The 20,770-nt window shown below is 40.1% G+C and overlaps 1 protein-coding gene across 7 annotated transcripts in view; it reads left to right on the top strand.

Annotated features, from left to right (window-relative positions):
* msi2b (musashi RNA-binding protein 2b) overlaps nt 1-20,770 on the top strand; it is a 266,007-nt gene that overhangs the window by 77,820 nt on the left and 167,417 nt on the right. For all 7 annotated transcript variants that reach the window (XM_084941769.1, XM_084941766.1, XM_084941770.1 and 4 more), the window contains exon 6: nt 4,369-4,461. In XM_084941769.1, coding sequence (XP_084797895.1) covers nt 4,369-4,461 — 93 coding nt within the window. The remainder of the gene's footprint in view (nt 1-4,368; nt 4,462-20,770) is intronic.

The raw sequence follows: 20,770 nt of genomic DNA, 5'->3' as shown, positions 1-20,770 counted from the left end.
GAAGCGCTGAGTGAGACTCGTTGCTCTTGTCAGTGTAATAAAACATCGCTGATTACATTTTTACTGGTTGAGCGTGCAGTGTCAGCCCCGGCCTCTCGTGGTTACTTTTTTTTCTGGTTATTTGTTCATCTTGGCGGCATCCCCAGGCCTAAAGAAGATGCTGTGCGCTGAGCTCTTTTCCTTTCTTCACCTTTAAATTAGAGTTAAAACTGGGAAATGACTTCATTTCTTTTCCCTTTTTTTGTTTTGTAGTTGGATTAATTGAGTTGTATGATAAAACAATAGTTTTTTTAAAAATCACTTGCGCAAAATTCATGAAAAAGAAACTAACTGTAGGAGAGGACCCATGTGTGGGAGGCTGTGTGCATATGTGCAGGCTATGTGCCTGTGAGACTGTGTGCACCTGGAAAGCACTTGACAGATGGTTCTTCAGCTCTAGCTGAACGTCGCTTCTTTTTTTCTCAGTGTTAAGCCTCTTTCATAGATGGAAAGTGTTTCGGTCAGCATTTTGATCAAGGTAGACTCTTTCAGCTTTCTTGATTGTTTGCCGGGCATCTCCAGAATATGTTTATCCAGCCCCCATCATTTATTTTTGTTTGATTTAGGAGAGCCGAGAGAGATCAGAGCCGTGACTTTCTCCACTGCGTTTTCTGCCTCTTTTTTTTTTTTTTTTTTTTAAATTTGTTTGTTTTGCCAGTTAGATTACAGAGCGGTGCATCAAAAATCATTATATACCACATCGTATCAGCGCGTTTTCAATCTGTAGAATGGGTTTAGTACTTTACAGAGACAGTAAATATTTTGTTTGGGTTAATGTGGTCTTCTTCAAAGTACAGTAATCTTGTTCTTTCTCTGTTTGCACAGGCCAAACTGGTACAAGAAAAACAAGCTGACCTTATAAGATGCATCATAAGTTAAAGTAAAAACCTACCATGTCTTAGTAAGGTGTTGGGCCAGCATATACAAAGAGAACAGCTTCAGTGTGCTTTGGTATTGATTCTCCAATCTCTGGAGCTCTACCGGAGGGCTTGAGCACATTTTTTCCAAAACATATTCCTTCATTTTGGGTTTTGATCGTGGTGGTTGACAGCACCTGTTCAAAAATCTATGCCCTATGTTCAAGACTAAGGAAAAACACTGACTGTTGTTTGGGTGAAGAAGCAGAAGAAGGTACTGCAGTTTCACGGCAGGATTTCCATCATCATCATACATGTCAAAACAGAAAAACTCTTTATTGCCTTGGGACAGAAAAGACAAACCAGAGCCACTGGATCCTTTCACTCTGGGGTCAAGGGCTCAACTTTTCTTCTCAATGTGTCCCTATTTGTTCCAAAATTAGGTCAGACTTTCATTGCACTAGCTCGTCATTCTTCCTCTTCACATAGGTAATGCAGGGCAGTTTATAAATATTTTTAGCTCAGACTTTGGATTCCTAACAAGATAATTGATTTACAATTGAGGGGGTAGGGACAAATAAGTAAATACTTCTGCCTACTCCTTTTCAAACAAATAATGGAATGATATTTTGTAATGATTGTGAAGGCACATGTTTGAAATGTTTGAAATAAAAATGAACTGAACTGAACTGAACTGAACTGCACTGAACAATTGTATTATTGGCAAATTCTATTTCCGAATGACTCTCTATTTTTGTCTTGCGTTCTGTTGGGGACTTTCGCCCCTCACTAGAAGCCCAAACTCACTCCACACATTGTAAAGGCATGGTTAGTTTGTGTATATGATAGCGTCACGTAATACAGATTTGTCAGCTCCACATCTATATAATCTCCTGTTCTATTATATCCTGAAGGTGCTCTATTAGATTGAGATCGGGTGACTGTGAAAGCCATTTGAGTACAGTGAACTCACTGTCAGGTTCAGGTAACCAGTTCGAGATGAAAATCAGCTGAATATGAGCAAACTAAGCCAAGTCTTACAAGAATGGACATGATAAGCAGCAGGTTTTGGGGTTTAAACCATGATCAGTTTACACTAAGGGGCCCAAAATGTGCCAAGTAAATATCCCCCACACCTTTATACCACCAGTAGCCTGAACCTTTGATACAAGTTGGGATGTTTTCATCTTGTTTAGTTGTTAGCCAAATTGTGATCCTGCCGTCTTAGCATCACAGCAGAAATCGAGACTCATCAGACCAGACAACATTTTTTCCAGTTTTCTGCTGTGCACTGTTGGGGAACCGTGTGAACTGTAGCCTCCGTTTCCTTTTATTAGCTGACAGGAGTGGCACCCAGTGTGGTCTTCTGTTGCTGTAGCCCATTTCACAGGCTGTGTGATCAGAGATGCTCTTCTGCATACCCCGGTTGTAACTAGGGGTTACTTGAGTTACTGTTGCCTTCCTATTAGCTTGAAGCAGTCTGGCAATTCTTTTCTGAACTACTGATCACTAGCTAGTCTCTGTTTTTTTTTTTTTTACCCATTCTCTATAAAGCCTGGTTGTTTCCCATCTGGCACCAACAACCATGCCACATTCAAAGACATTTAAATCACCTTTCTTACCCATTCTGATGCTCAGTTTGAAGTAAACAGGTCATAATGATCTTGTCTACACGGCTAAATTCACTGAGCTGCTGCCATGTGATTAGCTGATCAAATAGTTGCATTAATGAGCAATTAGCGGTTATACCTAATAAAGTGGCCAGTGAGTATAATTACATGTGACTCCTGACCAACATGGTTTAATTATACTGGTTTCAGAAAGTAGAAGGCATCATACAAAACCCTTGTAATTTCAAGTCAAGCAACACATGTATTTTTTCCCATAAACTATGTCTTACATAGCATAACTGTGGACATAGTAGGGCACAGCGAAAGGGAACGTGGCTTATCTCTGTCAGTAGTTGAGGATGTGCAGCCTGGTGCCTGCAGCTCACTGTGGCTGCTCCTTCTTTGTTCCATTAGTGCCTGCCGTATTTCAAACTGCGAGAAGATGCTGAAAATGACCACTGTCTTGTTTTGTCGATGCATATTTGATGAATGATAGCCTTTAGTGCAACACTCACTGATAGACACTACATTTGCGGTGACTACTTCATAAAAAAGGCCATTTGTGTTTTGCCACTTACTGTAGATGTTTTTAATATGAAGCTGCAGCAGAAGGAAATGTTCTGATCGCATTAGCAGCAACTAAATACAGCTTCTTTTTTTTCCTTTTTTTTTTCCGGAAAAGTCACCACAGACATGGGTGATAATACCGTGCATTGATAAATATTGCATTACTCTCAGCAGTGGGCCATAGAGCTCGATCAACACTGTGCTACTGCATTTGGCAATAGATAGATTAACAAGTGATGTTTCCAAAGTTGATGATTAACTGACCTCACTAATGCCATAACCAGCATAATTGCGAATTTTCATGATCATAATAAAAATACGTTTAGCATTCTCTTTGTACCATTAATAGGTAGAGCTACTAGCGAGGACTGGATCAGATAATAAGCTGCAATGTGATCACCACTGAAACAGTCTGAGGTGAAAGTCCTTCTCCCTACAGTGTTAGAGGCAGCCTCTCATTGCAGAGTCAGATGAGGCCAAAGCATTAATCATAATAACATCATATCCTGCACTTAAAAGAAAAAATACAAATAACACAGACCCTTTAATACAGTTTAATTTGTTAGATGTTAAGGGGTTGTGAGTTTATGAAAACACTTGGTGTGTTGAGAAATATTGCTACATAAATATCAGTTCATTTAGTTTACCAGCTAATTTTTAATTGGTGCAACCTTGTGTGCGTGAAAAAAAAAAAAAAAGATTTTACACTCATGCCAATGTTGAATTGTTGCCGTGTTTCCCTGTTAAATTGTCCTCCTAAATTTAGCATGTAGTCGGCAGCAGATGTTTGTGCCCTTTTTGATACTGTGGGTAATAATCCTTAATATTCTCGCTGTTTGAAGCTAAATGAGGCTTTAATGCACTCTGATTCCATCTCCTAGCTCTCATTAATTGTTTTTCTTTTTTTTTTGGAAAGTCCATAAATTATTTTTTTTTTTTGGTAAGATAAACAAACTTTTAAGGATGAAATGGATGAAATTTTAAATTCTCTCACAATCTGATTTGATTTGCGCGTCCGTCCGAAAAGCTATTGTGCAGAAAAGGCACATGACTAAAATATTTTTGTTTTTCCTTCTAAGAGCTCAAGTGTTTGTGATCTTACTGGTGCTACTTTTTTAATAATCTTCATTGTGTGAATGCATGTATTCCTGTTTAACATCACACTGTCTTTGCCCTGTTACATCCTCCAACCCAGGTGCTGCTCACTTACTGTGTATCAAGTCTCATTAAAGGTGTTGCACAAAGCATTTGAAGCTTTGTCACTAATCATCTCCTGTCGCCCTTTTTCCTTCCAGATGGTCACAAGAACAAAGAAAATATTTGTGGGTGGCTTGTCAGCCAATACAGTAGTGGAAGACGTGAAGCAGTATTTTGAACAGTTTGGGAAGGTAAGACTTGTTTTTTCTTATCACCGCGCGTGGTGTTGTCACAATAGCCCGCACTTTAGCGCTTCTCAATTCCCATTAAATGTTGGATTAACTCCAGTGTAACTTTGACCTCTTGACTAACATCTCAGTCTTTATAGCTATCTCAAACGTTGAGCCTTAAGAGGAATCAGCAGGGCAGGTTTTTCCCTTTATCTTTACAGTTGAAGAAATGAATATGTGTTTCGACAGGCAAACATCTGAAGATATAGTAGCTTCACGCAGTGCACCATGGCTGGTCAGCAACATGTATTTTACTTACAGAGCAAACAAGCAGTGACAACCAGCTGCCATGACCAAACCACCCTACAAAGAGGAAAAAAAACCCTCCGAACAAAAACAAATAATGTTTTCTTTTTATCTGTGATAGCATAACATAAGAATCAAATACAACTCAGGATTGGAAATAAAGTTTCAACGGGCTATTGTGACGGCATTGGCACAGCCTTGTATTTAGCTGTCTGTTTCTTTATGCTGCTGCTTCGTGCTGTTCTCACACGCAAATCCCCCCACCCATGAGTGAGGCATATATGCACACCCATCTATACAAGGACGTATATATAGCGCTCTCACACGCTGACTCTAAAACATGTCCGCGCGCGTGCGCACACACACACACACACACACACACACACACACACACACACACACACACACACACACACACACACACACACACACACAACAGTCTTTGATACAGTGGCAGCATTTCACAGATAATTTCCCCACACTGAGCAGAGATCCATTTCCCTCATGTCATAATCCACATCAGTCAAGGTCACCTTCAGCTGATACAGTCCCTGTAACATCAGCACTTGACCTTGAGTTTAAACAATTTTAGTGAGGATGGATTTTTCATGGGCACATAATGTACCGCGGTACTGACGGAGACAAAAGAGCCCTTAGAAATTAATAGAAACTGCATTTTTTTTTCTTGTTCAGAGACAATATGCAACCAGCTCTCCCCTATGAAGCCCACTGTTAGTTTCTTGACTGACAGTGAGCAAGGTGAAGGACTTTGTTTTGCTCCCTTTTTTTCAGTTGGAAGTGGCATCGAAGACCTCACCGTGGCCTGGCCTGCCATTCCAAATAAAGATGGCTTATTTGCACAATAGAACGCAGCAAGCAAATATTCAGCACGACTTTGCAATCAATGGATGTGAGAAAGGGCTCGAAATGATTTTCGACTTGATTGAATGACATAATTGACTTGATTATACAAAGTTTTTTCCCTCCTTGAGGAATCCTCAAATGCTTAGGAGGAAACAAACAAATCAGACTGATTGAGCGAGATCTTGTGCATGTTTCTGTGTGTGCTTTTATAGCCTACTTGTGCATGCTTGGATGTGTTAGCAGTACTGCTCTTGCCATGCGTGAGTGTGTCAGCGATTAAGTGTATTTATGTGGGTGCGTGATTAGGGCTGCGTGTGCGTATACGTGTACACGTACATATGTGTGCGTACGAGCGCGTTTGAGTGTCTTCGGCACAAAAAAAAAAAGAACATCAGAGGTTGATACTTGGGGCTATGGCAGACAAGATACAGAGCAAAAAAAAGAAAGTGGTTCTCTCTGTTTTGTGTGTGTCCTTTCTTTCAGCCTTACACATCCCAGGATTTATTAAATAACCTGCCTGTCAGTGCAACCTACCATTATCGCCACATACACACCACTCTGAAGACTTATCCACAGAAGGAAAAACCAATTAATTCAGTTTCCCCTTCATAGAATCTTGGTGGCAGTATGTGTGTCAGTCTGTCAGTCAGCCATCAGTCCGTCTTTCTGTCTGTCAGCCTATGTGCATGTCAAGGGGGACATTAGCCAGCATGGTGGCAGGGCAGCTAGTCATTTATATTTCTGGGAAGTCTGTTTTGAAACACTTATCAATCATCAGAGAACTTCAGCTTAAGGCACCAGCGAATGTTCTTTCTCACTGGGAACAGGCCATTTCACTGATATTATTTAGCAACTCCTCTGTCTATATATATATATATATATATATATATATATATATATATATATATATATATATATATATATATATATATATGCGCGTGTATGTGTGTGCTATGTCGCCAATTAGCAGGATGTGGTCTGCAGAGAAGTCGGTGGTTGGGAGGCAGTGAAGGAGAAACAGCTGGTGTGGCCACAATTGGGTCACAGGTTTTGTCTGTAACCTCCACACCTCCTCTCCCTCCCACCTCAGTCCCTCCCTTCTGTCTCCATTCTGTCACGGTGGAGATGTGGCATTTGTTATGGGCAGAGGCTGACAGCTCTCATGCACATCAGTCTCACTGCCACTCTCCCAGCCGTCACTATTAGGAAAGTGCCTGAGCCTGGCACAACTTCAGAGGAGCTGCTCCACAGCCAGAGACACTTTTTTGTCACCTACAGTACATGCTGGAGGTGTGCATTTGAAGTGATTGTGACAGTCATTTGAATGGAACTGAAGTGTGGTTGTGTTTGACTGATTCTAATGCATCTCAGATGGATCCCATTACCTGCCTAATAGTAGCCACATCCTGCCTTCAATTTTTTTTCTTTTTTCCCAGGCTGCACACTGCACTTTAGCCCTGCAAGCCAGATGAGACAATCTTATCAGTACTGCCTGGCCTCCCTTTATATTCAAGGACTCTTAACTGGAGGCTGCTGCTGCTATTTCTGTCTTGCAATAAAGTCAAATTAATCATTGTGCTGTTTGTGCACTATGTGCTACTGTGCAGACTTTAAGAAAAGACTGTTAGCCTTTACATATAGCACTTTTGGTCATTTCCCCTCATATTTAGACCTTTCTTGTTGACATTTTTCCCATTTTTTTAATCTCATATTGCTACGTTTGCAATATGCACAATCACTTGTAAGCATTCTTAATTCATTTAACTCGTCAAAGCTGCCTTTGCTTTTGTCTGTAGTTTGCACAACAACAACAACCCCCTGCAGACTGCTTTTGTTTCTGCCCTGCACAGTGGTGTCACAGCGACCAAGGTTTGAGCTATTTCCCACCGAATGCTGTGTAGATGGATCTGTCATTAATAAGATTACTGCAAGAAGTTAATTTGATGATTGGAAATTCATTAAAGCCTTAGTCCTAATCACTGTACTGCACCACCTGTCAAGCTAACGTTCTCCACTGCGATTTAGACCGCATGAGCAACATCTCGGTCTCTACACTAGCTTTAATGTGAGCCCTCAAAGAAGCCAGCAGATCAGGTTTGCCTGTTTTCTGCCAGCAAGATCGACAAGATAAATAAATGTGTTGTGACCATGCAGTTGATAGGCAGTAGTCCATCGTGTGGCATGCTCAGACACATATATTTAGTTAAGTACTTAACTAAAAGAAATTTGCATGCATAAATTGGTATGCAAAGTTTTCCTTTAAACTATATCTGTTGGGTTGCTGTCTAGATTCAAAAGAACTGAAATAATAAAGTTTTCATGTTTCAAAATTTTGTTTTGGACTTAAGCAAGTATGTCATTATCATTTTCCAAACTCTAATAGTATGCCGATGTCACCAAAATGTCGCTGACGTAGGCACTTGATTAAAGATGGGAGTACATTTGTTGACACCTCAGAAATTTGCATGCGGTGTGCAACCTGAGGCCTGCCCTGGCCTCAAACGAGCTCTCCCTGCAGTTAAAGTCCTAGTTAGCTGTGTTGGCTAATGCTTCCTCATTGGTTTATTGTAATCGGCTTTGAGTGCGTCTCATAGTGCCTTTATTTGGCTGAGCTGAAACAACTACAGCTCACTGACTCAGTTCCTGCAGACCTGAAGCTGACGGTCAGTTTCATCAGAACTACTTGCTTCCATGTCACTGGGCTGCCACAATCATCCTTTTATGTTTAGGCGGTCCTAGGTCTCTTGCTCCACTGGTCTAGAGCCAGATCCTGGAGGTGGAGCTCAGTGGCAGCAGGAGAAGGAGGCGCTTAACCAATTCAGTGCCACTGGGCTCAGGAGCAATAAAGGTAGACACATAGTTTATCACTGAGTTATAAAATACAGCAGTGGTCTTACAGTGAAAAAAAAGAAGAAACAAATGGCAGATGAGAGATGTGACTGCTAGAGTGATGGCTTGTGTTGGAGGACACTGGAAGGATGAGTGAACTGATGGAAAGATCACTGTCAGAGCGCCTTCTCCCAGCCGAGAGCTGCTATGTGCTGTTTCACCCTTGGCTAGGGAACTAGCTGCATACTTCTCTTATACTTTCACTGAAAGGAAGCAGATGAGAGGCAGAATTAAAATGCAGGCATCGGAAAAAGATTCCTTGGTTAGTGCATGAAATTTGTTCTGTGGCTCTGGTAATCTAATACCACGGCTGACATTTTGCGTGCCCTTAGATTTTGTAAATGGCAAAAAAATAACTCTGTGACCGCCTGTAAAGACCGTATGAATTAATTTTGCATACCTGCCCAGGGTCCTTAAAGACATTCAAGGTTTTCAGGTATTCAGAGAAAAAAAGCAGCCCTGATGACAATGATCATTATAGAATATAGAGTACTGTGGCATGCCGTTCTCGCAGAGCCCATTTCAATCAGTGCTCAGAGATTGCAAATCACAAATAATAATTGATCTCATCACTCCTGTCTTATCTGTTTGATTTTAGATTAAATTTAACCTACGATGGCACTTAGGCTCTTTCAACAACCCATCCACTGAGCTTAAAATAGAAACCGTTAGCATGCACATTAATTGCACTTTGGGCTTGTTCACATGTTCAACATGTTCATTGGCTGAAATGGCAGACATGGATGATCATTGCAGAAAAGTACACTTCATGCGAGGGAAAGGAACCTAATCAAAAGGCCACAGTTCTTCATTCCACTTCCTCGGCTGGTGCAGGTGCACATTTGCATGCCATTTACATGGTAGCTCACAGTGACCACCACTACTCCATCGTCTCGGTGTCCATCATCTGCTGACATTCTGTGATTGTTTCCTCTCTGCAGTGACTCCCCCAATCAGCCGAGGATATAGTCTGGTTCCAGTGATTATAAGGAGTGATCAGAGCAGCAATGATGGAGCTTGTGCCTTGCAATGGAGATTTAGCCAGAAGCTTCAATCTCATTGCAGTCACTTGTAGTTAGTGACTGAGACTAGCAATGAGAAGGGCAGTGCAATATAAATGAATTGGCTATGAATGTGGATATGGCCGCGGTACTGCAGGGACACACGGGGGGAAGGGGCCCGTAAGACAAACTATTTCATATCCCCCTCGACCTTTATTTGCCCAGTGGCCCAGCAACATTTTCAATAGAGTAGCTTTTAAATGGCCGTAAAAAAATTGAGATCTATTGCAGGTCTGAGAGCGTTTCTTGAGTGTATGTCTTTGTGTAAGAGAGTGAACGTGTGCATGTGTTAATGCATATGTCTTTACTGCAGATTGCTGCAGACCTTTAACAGAGGATTAAATAGAATTTAGAGCACTAAGTAATAGCACAATATCAAGTGGTCTTTAACAACTAGATGCTGTGCAGTATAGGCGGCTCACGAAAAAGAGCTGTGGATCAAGGGAGATTGACACCTTTCTGTAGGTCTGTAGCCTCATCTCCCAGCTGTCCCTCCTGAAATGGCTTCCCCGGGGATAAGCCGGGATTGGCTTGATTGTGTTATCGGCGACTGATCGGGTCATTGAATGATGGAATTTTGAGCCCCTGTTCTGCTTAAAGAATGAAATGTTTAAAAAAAGATTGACTGTGATTGGATCAGATCCAGCACCTGCTCAAAGGGGGTCAATCAGGTGAAGGCAGGAGGCAGCAATCTCTCTTGTGACACGAGTAGACCGGGGAATTAATGTGTGTGTTGGGGTGGAGTGTTGATGGTGGTGGTGGATAGATGGTTGGAAGGGGGCAGAGATGCCATTCACCAGAGGAAGCGGTTTTAAAAATGTCATCAGAGGAAGTGTCATGAGTAATTTGCAGCGGTCTCACCATCAGACTGGTGTGGAGGTGGACACCTCGGCTTTGCAAACTGTGGTCTAGTCCTCAGGGAATCTTATGTGGGAGAGCACTTCTGAGACTCAAAATGAGCTTTATTTCCCAGATGCCTATGAAATATGCTTCGGTATATGCTATGTGTGTGTTCTATAGATATATAGGTAGATGGATAGACAGGGTTTAAATCCCTTTAAAAAAAGATTCGCCCTCGTCTGACATTTTTTATAGAGCATGACTCAGCAACACCTGCGAAACAAGCTGTTGACACAGTACAGCTCAAATGATGACAATGCACATTTCTTACCAACATATAAAGTGATACTCAGAGCTGTACAGATCATTTGTGCTGTCCTCTGCATGGATTTATCCCACTTTAGCCACTGCCTAAACAGCCAGTCACATTTTACAAGTATATGACAAACAGAATAAAACAGCCATCAGTAGCCAAACAGTAGTAAAAGAACAAAAGCTTCAAAATCATGTTGAATAATATTTCTTTGATATACTTTGAAAATTAAGACGAGACAAAAGTGTGGAAAGAATACTGCATTGCGGTGAGAGTTGGCTATAACTTCCTTTCCACAACACTGACAGTATATATGTCTTTCATATAGTATGTGAATTCAGTATAAGTGTTGACTTCAAGTGGCCCTTTGCTTTTCCTTCTTTAGCCACCTACTGCTGTGTGTGACCAGGTCCACAGGCAGCTCCAGCTCATGTTATGAGTGCCTCCTACACACTGCCTTCTTGAAATCACCAGATAAATGTTCTTACATGAAAATGTACACAATGTGCTGTGGTTTGATGTGAAGGGCTAAGTAAGTCTCAAAGGTTTCACTTAGCAAAAACACTTACAGCTCATTCCTGCATGTGTATGTGTGTCTGAGTATCCTCAGTTCTTCTAAAAGTGTTAGATTATGTAGACTTAAGGAGAAATGTGAACCATTAAATAAAGTTATTAGAAATTGCTTGTTAGGTTTCATTTTGAAGCTACATTGGTAGTGACAAGACTGATTGGAAAAATATTTAGTTGAAGCAGAGTAAGTAGGCCAAACAAAAGAGGGTAATTGCAATGAAAACTGTAGTTTCAGCAAAAGATCTAATTGCAGAAGTTGTCATTTTCTTTCTAACGTGCTTTCTCTTATGCAGCTCTTCTCTGATTCTGTTGTATTCTTTGTTCTCATATATTTTTGAGAGTTTGTTCATTTTCTGTAGTGAATATGTTTTGTTAAAAAGTGACAGTGTTAACATGTTGTTAGCATAACCATTATCAAATCAAATCAAATCAAAATTTATTTATATAGCACATATTAAAACAACAGTGTTGACCATAGTGCTTCACAGTCAATAAAAACATGAGACAGTTAAAACAAACAATAAAAGAGGACAACAAACAAACATTATTGCCTCATGTTTCTACACAAGTGGTCGGTGTATCACAAAAGGTACTAAGACTTATCCTCTGAGATATGTGAATATATCTCACAGTTCTGTGCTAGTTTACCGATGTTTTTAACACACTACGGTGAATAAGCAAATCAGTGTGGCAAGGCATTCATTAGTAACAGACTGTTAATCTGTTAATAACCATCATTCCTGTTGAAGAAGGATTTTGAACATGTGTATCAGGCATATAAACAAAATTTCAAAATGTGTGAGTTTATACTGTAAAGCTAACAAGCTGGACATGTTATGCTCTAACACAGAAATGTCAAACTCGAAATTTTACGTGGTCACATACAGCCCTTGAGTGAGCTGAACCAGTGAAATTACCTTTTCTGTCAGAGTAAATCATTTTAACTACACATTTAAACTCTTATACATTTTAATATAAGAAAAACAAGTGCAATTTCAACAATAAATTTCAGTTTTGTTCTTTTTTGGTTTACGTAATAAAGAAATGTCAGTGTAGTTAATAAAAGAGGTCTGCCAGACTCTTTGGGTTTCAATTGTAAGAAATAAATCTAAAATTATAGAAAGATTTCTGTTAGCTCAGTGCCAGACGTGACAGAAATGCAAAGTGGAAGGTGAAAAATGGGACCTCTTTGTCTTTCCATTGTTCATGTTTTAGTGTATTTTCAATTCAATTTTATTTATACAGCACCAAATCACAACAACAGTCGCCTCAAGGCACTTATATTGTAAGGTAGACCCTACAATAATACATACAGAGAAAAACCCAACAATCATATGACTCCCTATGAGCAAGCACTTTGGCAACAGCGGGAAGGAAAAACTCCCTTTTAACAGGAAGAAACCTCCGGCAGAACCAGGCTCAGGGAGGGGCGGCCATCTGCTGCGACCGGTTGGAGTGAGAGAAGGAAAACAGGAGTATGAATGGCAATGGGGGAGGTCTTTATGAGTAGTGAAAAGCTGTAACCCTTATGAAAATACAGTTAGACATTCATAATTTATCCTATCCATTACATTTTACAAAGCCATCCAGTGGGCTAGATTGGAGTCTTTGGCGGCACAATTCTGGCCCCTGGGCCTTAGGTTAGAGCAGGGGTGCAAAACATATCTGTGAATCATTGTGAAACATTGAAAAAAAGGTGATGAAAGAGTGACATACAGATGTTTTCCCCCCAAATAAATATACAACTTAAAGCAAGTCATGTGACTAGAGGACCAACAAGGGGACCTATTCAGAAGAATTTCAGTAAGAAACAGGGGAGGATAGACAATTCAGGGACACAAACTATTTCAAAAGATATATACTGTACTTTACTGTTAAATGTACTCCTATAATGGTGGATGCTCATATTAAGCGGGAAAAAAAATCTCATAAAAATTCAGCTTCAGACAATTATTATACTACACAGTCAAAGGCAAAGAGGCACTAGTAGAGTTAAAGAAAAAATACAGGGCTCGGAAAGAGCATAACAGGTCCCCTTTAGAATTTATCTATATGCATAAACTCATTGTAAGTTAAACTGTATCTACTGAAAAATCTGTAAATTGTGTGTGAACATTTAATTTGTTCATTTATAGCAGCAGCACACTTGATGTGAAATGACTCATCTACTACATGTTACACTAAAAAAGACGCACACACATTCAAGCACTGCAAAGAAATTCACTCAGATATAAATGGACCCCTGATTATGTGCCTGACATTGTTGTTTTGAGTTACAGCAAGTCAACTCGTCCAACTATATGTTTGAATAGTTAGAGCTAACGAATGGCTAGAAAAAGCTAGAGAGATTAACAGTGGCTAAAACGTTGAAGCCTAGGATTAAATTTCATAAATTTAAACATTTCATTTATTTTACTTTATTTTTAAACCTGCATGAAATGGATTTTAGATTAGATTTAAATTTCTAAGCAAGCAGAAGAATTTGATACAGTTTGCAATTTCTTAGTGTTTGAATCAGGCAGAACACACTTTTAAAATAACAAATATCAAGATTTGCCTGCCACACTGGATAGCAGTACGTTGGGCTGGGGTTTTCTTTCCTGCTCTAATTATCAGCTGTTTAAACAGCCACCAGCATGTCTTGAATGGGCAACGTACAGGTAAAGTAATAGCTAGCTTGCTGTTTATTTCTAAAGCCTTTTTGTGATGATTAAAGTCAGTATATATCCCCCTCTGACATTAACAAAAGCTCATTCTTTCTTGAGGCAACTGTGAAAGTCAGCAACGTCCACCATCGCTTTCATGGATCTACCTGGTGCAGGGGGAAAGTGATTAAACAAAGATTTGACGGTCACTTGTCTGCTGCTTTTAAGGTGAACTAAAATCTCCTTGAAGAAATCATTCAGCATTTTGGGAAACACACTCATCTGCTTTCTAGTGGGGAGCTAGATAAGAAAATTGATGTCTGTCCATTCAATATAAGGCTCCAGCCACAAGCTTAGATTAGATTAGCAGGAAGACTATAAACAGGGGGGAAACAGCTAGCCTGACTCTGTCCAGTGGTGTCAAAATTGGGATCAGTGGTCTTCAGAATGTGGATAAAAGTCCTCATCTGAAATGTCAAAGACCCTAAGCTGGAGCTAACTTTTAGTCTTTTGCATCTTTACCAAGGGTCTCACCTACAGTATGAATGGTAAACACCGCTAGCCAGAAAAGAAAATCACTATGAAATAATGAGAATCCTGGTCCTATATTTCTTTCGACTCTGAATCCCCCACAAGAGAGATGGACATGAAAATAAGAAATTTACAGAGCAGTGGATTTTTCTTTCTGTCACACCTTGTACCAGCAGATCAGTTTTAATCAGTGGTAGATGGTGGGGCTGTTAAGCCAGTTTTGTGTAAATAACCACTGTATGTATTTCTGTGATACTGAGAGATGGGGAAAGACACAGATAATGATGGAGATTAAGATAAGGTATATCATGTCACAAACGGTTAAAAGCATCTTTCTTGTTTTGCATTTTCCATTTAAAAAAAGTATAGATGACATACAAGAAGCTGGCAGAATATAAAATCATGCAGAACTTGTAAAGATGAGTGCAAAGGTAAATGTAATATATTGTCAGTAGCACTTGTCAGTGATTCTCGGTGGTGCATTTAGGTGATCAGTAATTACTTGAGACATTTTTCTAGTTGTTAAAAAGCACTTAGTTTGGGTTATGGGGTCACGGTAAGGTTGGACTAACAGTGACGCATATTGTAGTTTTGTTTTATTTTTAGGCGGATTTCTAAGGCAGCCTTTTCATAAATGCTGGTAGCACCACACAAGTGTCCAGGTCTATGTGTCTACATGGCAGTCATTATGCTTTCATCCATTTTCCTTGGCTCTGCTGACCTCTATGTTTGATTTACTGTTATTTCTACACCTTTTTGTGTTTGTGTCTGTGTGTTTCCTAAACAGTGTGCTTACCCCCTTAGAAATGAATAATGTATTGAGCAAGCGGACGTGTATACGATGCTCGAGAGTGACAGATCCCTATCTTAGCTGCCATGCTATGAATAATCTTTAGCTTATTTTCTGAAGTGGTATCTCAGGGTTCTGGTCGAATTGTCTAAAAGCTAAATAAGTCTGCTTGATTGAACTAATGGCATAGAGCCAAGATCTGGCACCGAGTCTTGTCTTTCAGCTTAATCTTTTGGTCACGGACACATTGACCACCCTCGCCCCCCCCCCCCCCACACACACACACACAACACACACACTAAAGCCTCTTCCAAGTCACTTCCAGATCAGGAAACTTTGAACCCAACATGTGGCCCATAAGTCCTGTCCACAGGTAATTAGGTTTGATGGTTAGTTGAGCAGAAGCATAGATTTTATCCTTCTCTCCGTCTTGCCTCCTGGAGGGTTGCCTCAACTTGTTTTTGATAAGCCTACTGCCAGCCCAGCATCAGTCTCTTCCAGCTGAACACACATTGTAAAAGCCACCAAGGAGCAGTCATCCCTTTTTAAAGATGAGTTACCCGCTAAAATAAAATTATGTAGACAGAAAAAGGCGTGTGTCACAACACGACTGAATATACAGCCCCATTTCCGCTGGAATCGCTAACTGCTTTGCATATGTGATTCTGTTCAGTTAAATCACAGCTTCTTTTTCCCCCCCCTCTCCCTCCAGAATTTTGGGCGAAGCAAACTGTGTTGGATGTGTTCATGATACACGGGAATATGTTAATGCTCCTTCCCACTGACACACAGACCAACTGGTGTGAATATTGTCCCAGCAGAAATTGTATTTCATTAAATTCAGTGAATTGGTTTGACCAAATTAGTGTCACTTAACATTTTTATGGGTTTGTGTGCAGACCTCTTTTTAGTTCCTTTTTTTAAATATCTAGTGGTACCAGAGAGGACAACAACATTTCCTAAAGAAATAAAAAATAAAAAAAGTTTAATTTAAAAGGAACTCTTAGCATGCAAACTCTGTCATAGTATGAGTGGGTGGGTAGAAGAGGCAGAATTACATGTGAAACAGCTTTTATTTGATTTGATTAGAACTTCATGTGAATGTGATATGAGGGGAAGACTAAAAGGACAGGCGTTATTGTGCTCAAGTGTCGAGTTGATTGCATTAAATCATCTGCCAGCAAGTCATCCAGCTGCCAACTCACTGCATTGAATAGGAGGATAATTGTGTATAAAAAATTTTTGCTTTCATTGACAAAAATAGCCTTGGGCTATCAAAAAACTAGAGCTGCTCTGACATTATAGCTGTTTCTAAATAAAATTCTCCAGCACCGATGTTTGGTTGTCACATAGTGATATACAATTTTGCCATATTTCAAACTGTACAAGTTACCGAGAAATATACATCAGGCTTTCAGTGTCCTTCATGTTGGTTGGTTTGTTTTTGACTTTCTGAGCAGAGCAAACCAGGAAAACAGAAGGTGTCCCCTTCAAGTTGGCACACACTTCAAGTATTTTGATATTTTAATTCATTCAAATTAAGTGTGTTGTTTCTAGACAAATCAGACTCGGGAAGCAATTGACATTTTGCCATCAGCTTGTGCCGTGCTTGCTTTAGACTGTTTAAAGCAGAGCTGATATGTGGGTAGAAGTGACATGCTCAAACTATTGTACATCTTAATAGGAAAATGAAATTGCACATGAAAAAGCACAAAGCAAGCTCATTAGAAAAGACACAACTTTTGAGTTAATTTATTTCTTGAAATAAAAGTTGGACATCTGGTTTGCAAAGTGACTGTGTTAGTCTTGATATGCATTGGACTGGATGTGCTTTTATCCCATTTATTTACCAATGTGGAATTGCTATGTTGGTCCACAAACATATTAATTTCCACATACAAGCTTTAAACCTGTGGGAGTCAGGCTCGTTGCTAACAAATAGTGACAGATACTCCTTTATTCTTTGGGGAGAAACATGCTTCTTTTTTTCACAGCCTTTGTTCACTCAATGTATGTGATCTTTAGTTTGTTCCTTTCAGGTCTTGTCAGTAAATTCTTTGATTACAGTGTATTTTCTGTTGTGCTATGGTGGTTCCAATAAACACTGAATCACTGTGCTATCACCAAAACCACATCGCTTCTTTGTGTTGTTGTCTGATCTGTTTTGTCTTATACATGTGTGTGTGTGTGTGTGTGTGTGTGTGTGTGTGTGTGTGTGTGTGTGTATACGGACATTTTTGCTGTGAGACTCACTGGTATGCATAGACTGCATATAACAGATAGATGTATCCACGCTGATGTTGAGAAGTTATCTATTGAAAACTGGAATTAAGCTAGCACAAGCTTGGTTAGCAGTGTGCATCCACAGACTATATGCGGGTATCAATCAGATATAGATCACTGCTGATTTATACTTAGCAATATAAATCAGCAGGGCGATCGTGGCTCAAAGAGTTGGCAGTTCGTCTTGTAATCGGAAGGTTGCCGGTTCGAGCCACGGCTCCGACAGTCTCGGTCGTTGTGGCCTTGGGCAAGACACTCCACCCGTTGCCTACTGGTGGTGGTCAGAGGGCCCGGTGGCGCCAGTGTCCGGCAGTCTCGCCTCTGTCAGTGTGTCCCAGGGCACCTGTGGCTACAATGTAGCTTGCCATCACCAGTGTGTGAATGGGTGCATGACTGAATGTAGTGTATAGCGCTTTGGGGTCCATAGGGACTAAGTAAAGCGCTATACAAATACAGGCCATTTACCAAATATTTCTCTAAGCCAATCTGAATGATGTACTTCATGAACTTCACAGCAAGCTATATTATTATCAGATAACTCCCTTTTGAAATAACCCAGACCAACAACACAGAAACATTTTAGAGTTCTAGTAAGATGAAGTCATACCCTCATGATGTGTAAGTTTAAACCCTAATACGGTTTATGTGGGTGAGTTACAAAAATAAATGACCTTTCTACAGTGGTCACGAAGGGGAATTTAGCGATAGAGACCAACATCTTACTTAACATGTGTCTTATATAATTTAAGCAATGTTTGCAAAATGAACATCCAGTTTCTTTGGGTTTATTTTTTGTCTCTATGGTAATTAGCACCTTTGTTATCTTTGTGACTTTTTTCTTCCATCTTTGGCAATTTTCTTTCTTCTTTTTGGCAAACATTTCTCTAAAAAGAATGTTGATAAGCACATGATGCGCTTCGGAAAGTGAATGGCATTTACACAGCATGGAAGTCGTCTCATGTCGCAACAGATTTGAATTAGCAATGTGGCACATACATTAGAATTATGTCTGTATATTGGTTAAATGTGGAGAAAAGACATTTGTATTGCAATAGCGTTTCTCTTTTAATTGGAAATCATTTAACTAAATTGCCACATTGCCATCTGGTTTGAGGATAAAACAGATACAAAAAAGATGCAATCGTCCATTTACATAAAGGAGATGAAGTTGTCAGTATAAATGGAGTTTCAGATTGTGACACGTCACAGACGTGGTTCACGTCTTCCAGCGAGTTAAGGCTGATTTGGTTACCCATGTCAGACAAAAGCTCTCACACAAAGTAGTTGATTTAGATCTGATTGCTAACAATCATGTTCATTATTAATATCTTCAAATGCCCTGTGTTCTCATTCTCATTTTGCCTTTTTTTTTACTGTTAGTTTGTATTTGTAATACTGTGTCAGTATCTGCATTTATTCCTACCTTCATCATCACTGACACACTCCTCTACTTTTCCTCTCTTGTCTGGCTGGTTGCCCAGGCATTGGCAGCTTGCACATGTGGCCAAAGCGTAAATCAGATTCAGACTTTCCATTCAAGTGCCCTGCTCGAGGGACTAGACTGGCCTTTATTCTGACCTTGTGGACCTTTTTATAGGCTCAGAAACGAGCAGCAGAAACGAGATAGCGCCACAGTTCACAGAGAAATGAACAGCGTGTGTCTCTTCCCTTTTATTAAGATATGACCTTATGGCATTTTGGAAATTTTGTGCTTTTTGAATGTAGCATGCTCTGTAAATGATCCAAATTTAAATATCCTCATGGAAATAAAGAGTGCTGTGAGTAGATTTTGATTTTCTCTCCGGTGTGATTAGGGTTTCTTGTAAGCGACACTCTCCTTTCGGAGCAGAGCTCACTCTTTTCAGGGGTAGCTTTGTTATTTGGTCTTAGTGTCCCCACAGCTGATGCTCTGAAGAGACTTTGACAGGGCTCAAGCTGTTCAGTCCCCCACTCCCTCCTTCTTTTTCTGTCCTCCCCCTATCTCTCCCCTCCATCACACCTGATTGCATTTGACAAATGCCCCTATTGGCTCCATATCATCAGGTGCAGTGGAGGAAGTGTAAGACTATATTACTCTGCCCATATACCACATCTGTTCTCCATTTTGCATGGCTGACACACTTGCGACTGAAAGGTTCGAATGGGGCCAAGGCTGTGTCACTGGAAAAGGGTTGATGGTTCCATTGGCAAATGGAAGTCTTAGTGAATCTGTTGGACACGGCATCCACCATCACGGCTAATCTGTTGTGTAGAATGTGACGTGCCTTATCTGGTGCTGAAAATGTGGCGTTGTATGCATCGCAGAACAGAGCAAAGCAGCTCTGTGCAAATACTGTTCGAAAATAATGTTTTGTCTGTGTGTCTGTAGATGTATGTGCGGTATGTTTTGGATTAAAAGCATAACTTGAAATTCTTAAACATTACTGCTGTTATTAGTGTTGTTATTTTTATTGATAATGCATTTCCATGGTTTTATATTATCTGTATAGACTGCAATCTAGGGCTGCCACAAACGATTATTTTAATAGTCGACTAGTCAGCGATTATTTTTGCGATTAGTCGACTAATCAGATGTAATCTGGTGTAAATTCTCGACCATCTCACACTTCTGTTTAATCAGTTTTCTGTTTGACGTTTATTCAGCTGTGTGAAAACAAAGGAGGAACCCACCCGGGGGATTAATAAAGTTTTATTTTATCTAATCTAATCTAATAACTTTAATCTCAGCCAAACTGATTTACTCACGAACAAATAAAACACTAAAAAAAAGCCAAATAATAAAATTTTTAGGTTATCTAAGTGATTTATATGTTACGTTTAACCTGAGTAGCGAAAGACCGCGGTGATCTGAAAATGATGTGCCGTTCTCGGCGGCTCTAGTGACCCTCGAGCTCCTGGCTAGCTATCGAGCTGGTGACTAACAGACATCTCCGAAAACGTCGGAGTACGTCGGTGCACTTTTGCAAATATCTGATATCTTGATAAACCGAGCAGATATTTGAAATTTACACAGCTACATTCTCGCCTGGAAATATGTTAAAAGTTTATTTTGTGACCCAGAAAGAGAAATAAGTGTAATATTAAAACTGAGTAGCTGCCACCATTGTTGGAAACGGGAATTGGCTGAGCCACGCTATGAATCCTGGGATAGGTTGGGCCAAGAAGGTTTTACACCAGACCCATCCTTCAAATCTGGGGAAAAAGAGGACGCAGTTGGAGGAGTCTTTGAATTTGGACA

Source organism: Perissodus microlepis, chromosome 10 (genome assembly GCF_051167445.1).
Source record: "Perissodus microlepis isolate ML-2025 ecotype Zambia chromosome 10, ASM5116744v1, whole genome shotgun sequence".
Classification (NCBI taxonomy): Eukaryota; Metazoa; Chordata; class Actinopteri; order Cichliformes; family Cichlidae; genus Perissodus; species Perissodus microlepis.
Note: the sequence above shows the minus strand (reverse complement) of the source record. Positions and strands in the feature narration are given on the sequence as shown.